Source organism: Oncorhynchus mykiss, chromosome 19 (genome assembly GCF_057628025.1).
Source record: "Oncorhynchus mykiss isolate SJ-2025 chromosome 19, ASM5762802v1, whole genome shotgun sequence".
NCBI classification, from domain to species: domain Eukaryota; kingdom Metazoa; phylum Chordata; class Actinopteri; order Salmoniformes; family Salmonidae; genus Oncorhynchus; species Oncorhynchus mykiss.
Genome location: NC_143040.1, coordinates 11325001 through 11331229, shown reverse-complemented (window position 1 = coordinate 11331229; position 6229 = coordinate 11325001). Strand labels below are relative to the sequence as shown.

Genomic DNA, 6229 nt, shown 5'->3' with positions numbered 1-6229 from the left:
ATGAGAGGTCCTGTAACAGATATATACTGTAGCCTAATGCGAGGTCCTGTAACAGATATATACTGTAGCTTTGAGAGGTCCTGTAACAGATATATACTGTAGCCAAATGAGAGGTCCTGTAACAGATATATACTGTAGCCTAATGAGAGGTCCTGTAACAGATATATACTGTAGCCTACTGGTGAGGAGTCACAGTGACTGGTGATTTACTGCCATGGGGATTCTCACTGCTTGTAACACCGTGTGCGCGTGTGCGAGCTTGAGCGTGTGTGTGTCAGTGGTCCCTTTAGGTCGCTGGTGGTCCTGGGCCATTTCTCATTCAAATGTGACTGGTGATTCCTGAGGGGATTGGAAGGTTTTGTAAAATGTGTAGCCTACAATTAGGCTATAAATTACATTCATAGATACTTCATAAATAATGAATCCTATACCGCCATATCCCTCCGTTATTACAGAACACACATACGCCACGCGCACCCCCTGTCTCCATCACATTCCACCGTCTCCCCTCCCTCATCTGCCGCTGGGCCAGCCCCCCTACCGAACACCGGATTTTGAGCGCGTGCACCCGGTCGGCTTGCTCGAGCATCCACACTGGGACACAAATGGAAACTCTTAGGGGAAACCCAGAAATAAGAAGTCCTGCCGCTGTAAAACAGTTGTAATAATAATGGAGCAACAACAGCGTCGTTTTCTTCCCTGTCCGTCCTTCATAATTTAATCGTTACATCGTTCCGAAGCGCGGCAAAGCACGTCCCGTTGTTATACTAGCCTAGGCTACGGATCGACTGATTGTTGTGATACGGACGGATTTGTGTACGCAGGAGATGATATAACGCACCTTGAAGACGACTAGAACGAGAACGGGTAACTGGAGCCGCGCGAAGAGGAAGCATGAAGTTTGCGGTTGCAGTGTTGTGGCTGTTGTGGTTCTCGGTCGGCGATGCCACTATTGAAGGTAGGCATAAGGGACAAGGGACAATCAATGCTACAGAAACCGCAGAGCCTAATATACAGTGGTTTGAGTTAACAGTGTTCTCTGTGAATGCGTTGTTGTTCTATATAGCCAGCCTGACGTTTAGCCTGCCGCAGGGTCCACTTTGAAATGTCCATAATCAGATAGGCCTATTGATTTGATTTCAAACGGGACACAGAACCGCTAGACGTCCCATTCTCTCCCACCAATGCAGTGCCAATAAACCGTTAGGTTTATCAGTTAGATCAAGTGAAGGAAATGTAGGCTATACAGCTGCAGAAAATGATTTATTTAACGGGTGGGCGTGTAGCGCCCTCCCTGGGTCGAGTAAAGGACTCGTCCCCCTTGGATACAAAACAAAAGACCATAACGTTGATTGTTCAATGGGAGTAAACAAACAAACAAATAAACAATTACAAAGGCAGCCTACAGCTGTTGCCGATCCTAAATTAAAAATGTGTTTACCTACTGTTGTGTTGCTTGACTCAAACCAAGCGTTACATACATGAAGTCTGTACTACACTTTGTCTGCATAGTTTATATCAGGCCCATGTGACAATATAGAGGGCTCGGTTCAGTTCACTTCTCCGTTCAGTCCACTCAGCGTTAGCTGTGAAAGTGTTATCTATCGTTTTTCTATAGTGTAGTAGACTGTATTACACACAGTAATAGATAGATGGGATATGATAGATTGTAACACACAGTAATAGATATATAGAATATGATAGATTGTAACACACAGTAATAGATAGATGGGATATGATATATTGTAACACACAGTAACAGATAGATGGGATATGATATATTGTAACACACAGTAACAGATAGGATAGGATATGATATATTGTAACACACAGTAACAGATAGATGGGATATGATATAGTGTAACACACAGTAACAGATAGATGGGATATGATAGATTGTAACACACAGTAACAGATAGATGGGATATGATATATTGTAACACACAGTAACAGATAGATGGGATATGATAGATTGTAACACACAGTAACAGATAGATGGGATATGATATATTGTAACACACAGTAACAGATAGATGGGATATGATAGATTGTAACACACAGTAACAGATAGATGGGATATGATAGATTGTAACACACAGTAACAGAGAGATGGGATATGATATATTGTAACACACAGTAACAGATAGATGGGATATGATATAATGTAACACACAGTAACATATAGATGGGATATGATATATTGTAACACACAGTAACAGATAGATGGGATATGATATATTGTAACACACAGTAACAGATAGATGGGATATGAAATATTGTAACACACAGTAACAGATAGATGGGATATGAAATATTGTAACACACAGTAACAGATAGATGGGATATGATATAATGTAACACACAGTGACAGATACAGTGCCTTGCGAAAGTATTCGGCCCCCTTGAACTTTGCGACCTTTTGCCACATTTCAGGCATCAAACATAAAGATATAAAACTGTATTTTTTTGTGAAGAATCAACAACAAGTGGGACACAATCATGAAGTGGAACGACATTTATTGGATATTTCAAACTTTTTTAACAAATCAAAAACGGAAAAATTGGGCGTGCAAAATTATTCAGCCCCTTTACTTTCAGTGCAGCAAACTCTCTCCAGAAGTTCAGTGAGGATCTCTGAATGATCCAATGTTGACCTAAATGACTAATGATGATAAATACAATCCACCTGTGTGTAATCAAGTCTCCGTATAAATGCACCTGCACTGTGATTGTCTCAGAGGTCCGTTAAAAGCGCAGAGAGCATCATGAAGAACAAGGAACACACCAGGCAGGCCCGAGATACTGTTGTGAAGAAGTTTAAAGCCGGATTTGGATACAAAACGATTTCCCAAGCTTTAAACATCCCAAGGAGCACTGTGCAAGCGATAATATTGAAATGGAAGGAGTATCAGACCACTGCAAATCTACCAAGACCTGGCCGTCCCTCTAAACTTTCAGCTCATACAAGGAGAAGACTGATCAGAGATGCAGCCAAGAGGCCCATGATCACTCTGGATGAACTGCAGAGATCTACAGCTGAGGTGGGAGACTCTGTCCATAGGACAACAATCAGTCGTATATTGCACAAATCTGGCCTTTATGGAAGAGTGGCAAGAAGAAAGCCATTTCTTAAAGATATCCATAAAAAGTGTTGTTTAAAGTTTGCCACAAGCCACCTGGGAGACACACCAAACATGTGGAAGAAAGTGCTCTGGTCAGATTAAACCAAAATTGAACTTTTTGGCAACAATGCAAAACGTTATGTTTGGCGTAAAAGCAACACAGCTGAACACACCATCCCCACTGTCAAACATGGTGGTGGCAGCATCATGGTTTGGGCCTGCTTTTCTTCAGCAGGGACAGGGAAGATGGTTAAAATTGATGGGAAGATGGATGGAGCCAAATACAGGACCATTCTGGAAGAAAACCTGATGGAGTCTGCAAAAGACCTGAGACTGGGACGGAGATTTGTCTTCCAACAAGACAATGATCCAAAACATAAAGCAAAATCTACAATGGAATGGTTCAAAAATAAACATATCCAGGTGTTAGAATGGCCAAGTCAAAGTCCAGACCTGAATCCAATCGAGAATCTGTGGAAAGAACTGAAAACTGCTGTTCACAAATGCTCTCCATCCAACCTCACTGAGCTCGAGCTGTTTTGCAAGAAGGAATGGGAAAAAATTTCAGTCTCTCGATGTGCAAAACTGATAGAGACATACCCCAAGCGACTTACAGCTGTAATCGCAGCAAAAGGTGGCGCTACAAAGTATTAACTTAAGGGGGCTGAATAATTTTGCACGTCCAATTTTTCAGTTTTTGATTTGTTAAAAAAAATTGAAATATCCAATAAATGTCGTTCCACTTCATGATTGTGTCCCACTTGTTGTTGATTCTTCACAAAAAAATACAGTTTTATATCTTTATGTTTGAAGCCTGAAATGTGGCAAAAGGTCGCAAAGTTCAAGGGGGCCGAATACTTTCGCAAGGCACTGTAGATGGGATATGATATGTTGTAACACACAGTAACAGATAGATAGAGTATGGTTGTGTGTGTGTGTGTGTGTGTGTGTGTGTGTGTGTGTGTGCCTGTGTTAACCTGTGTGTGTGTTCATGTGTGTACCTGTGTGTACCTGTGTGTGTACATGTGTGCACCTGTGTTTACCTGTGTGTGTGTCCATGTGTGTACCTGCGTGTCCATGTGTGTAGCTGTGTTTACCTGTGTGTACCTGCGTGTCCATGTGTGTACCTGCGTGTCCATGTGTGTACCTGCGTGTCCATGTGTGTACCTGCGTGTCCATGTGTGTACCTGCGTGTCCATGTGTGTAGCTGTGTGTAGCTGTGTGTCCATGTGTGTACCTGCGTGTACCTGTGTGTAGCTGTGTGTAGCTGTGTGTCCATGTGTGTAGCTGTGTGTAGCTGTGTGTCCATGTGTGTAGCTGTGTGTACCTGTGTGTAGCTGTGTGTAGCTGTGTGTCCATGTGTGTAGCTGTGTGTACCTGTGTGTCCATGTGTGTAGCTGTGTGTACCTGTGTGTAGCTGTGTGTAGCTGTGTGTCCATGTGTGTACCTGTGTGTCCATGTGTGTAGCTGTGTGTACCTGTGTGTCCATGTGTGTGAGCAGTCGGCCCCCAGTGCTGTTCTTAGATCTGCTCTCTGTGCCAAACCCTTGACCTCGAACCACCAGGAGTCAAATAACAATCTGACCCCAGATACAGTATGCTGCTAGGAAACAGTACAACCTGTCAGGCACAATGCGTGCACACACACACACACACACACACACACACACACACACACACACACACACACACACACACACACACACACACACACACACACACACACACACATACACACACACACACACACACACACACACACACACGTACACACACACACACACACACACACACACACACACACACACACACCTCGAGGGAGGATGAGAGATGAGGGACAGGGTTAATCTTTTTGAAAAGTGTTACATTCCTCTTGGGTCCTTGTCCCTTTGCATTGTGGGTAAACAACAGTTGAGATGGAGAGGTTGAAGATACCTAGAGGTCGAAGGTCTATATCTGGAGACCATCTGTGTATTTTACACTGCAGCAGACTGACCTGTTATACGCTCAGTTACAGCCACTGTCCATGGTGCTGAACTCTCTTACGTTTTACACTGTAGTAGACTGGCCTTTTGTAGACTGGCCTTTTGTACAGTGCTGTGGCTATTTCTTCACTTTACAAACTCAGAGATTCTCTTAAAGGGGCAATCTACAGTTGCGACATCCATTTTTGGACTAAATTATTGATACGTACCCATTGATTCTTGAAGAATTCTAATGTCGGAACCTAAAACATAAGCTTGTTCTACTCCAATGTTTGTTAACAAAAGTAAATGTATTCTATCTATAATTGTGATGTCGTGGACGGTCAGCCCTTGCATCCATAGCTCTGTTTATGAATATGAGAGTGTTTCCATTTCTCCAGCCCCACCCTATCGCAGAGAGCAGAGCTGTGGGGGGAGAGCTGTGGGGGGCGAGGGGGGGGGGGGGGGGGGGTGGAAGGGTTCATGACTTCTCACGCTGACATGTAGCTGTGTTTCTATCTGTTCACTTCTCCAGCGCATTGACCGCCTCCCAAATGACACCCTATTCCCTGTATCGCCCCATAAGGCTCTGTTCAAAGTAGTGTACTATGTAGGGAATATGAGGCCATTAGGGGCACACCATTAGGGGCACAAACATTGTTTCCATCTCCCTTCTCGGTGGTGGGACCGTCATGGCTCTATTGTGAGCAGATGGTGCCAGGGTCATGCGGCCGTACCAATTATACCCCCCCACACCCCAAACACAAACACACACACACAAAGTTTCAGTCAAACACCAAACACAGTCTCAGTCAAAGAGACTGTAGATTCAAATCGAGACGTATATATATGATGCAATGCAAAGCAATAACAGTCAGGTATTCAAGAACACACATACATACACACACACACACACACACACACACACACACACACACACACACACACACACACACACACACACACACATACACACACACACACACACACACACACCCACACACACACACACACACACACACACACACACACACACACACACACACACACACACACACTGTGAGGTAGAATCTCCAGAATAAGCTGGACAGTAGCTTTACTGATTCCCATCTCCTATTACAGAGACAAGGCAACCTCCAGACTA

At 43.7% G+C, this 6229-nt stretch overlaps 1 protein-coding gene across 1 annotated transcript in view; it reads left to right on the top strand.

Moving 5' to 3' along the window:
* The first annotated feature begins 460 nt into the window (after positions 1 to 460).
* Positions 461 to 6229, top strand: part of LOC110500908 (neuronal acetylcholine receptor subunit non-alpha-3) — a 23951-nt gene continuing 18182 nt past the window's right edge. The window contains exon 1 of the mRNA XM_090210045.1: positions 461 to 958. Coding sequence (XP_090066171.1) covers positions 895 to 958 — 64 coding nt within the window. The 5' untranslated portion in view covers positions 461 to 894. The remainder of the gene's footprint in view (positions 959 to 6229) is intronic.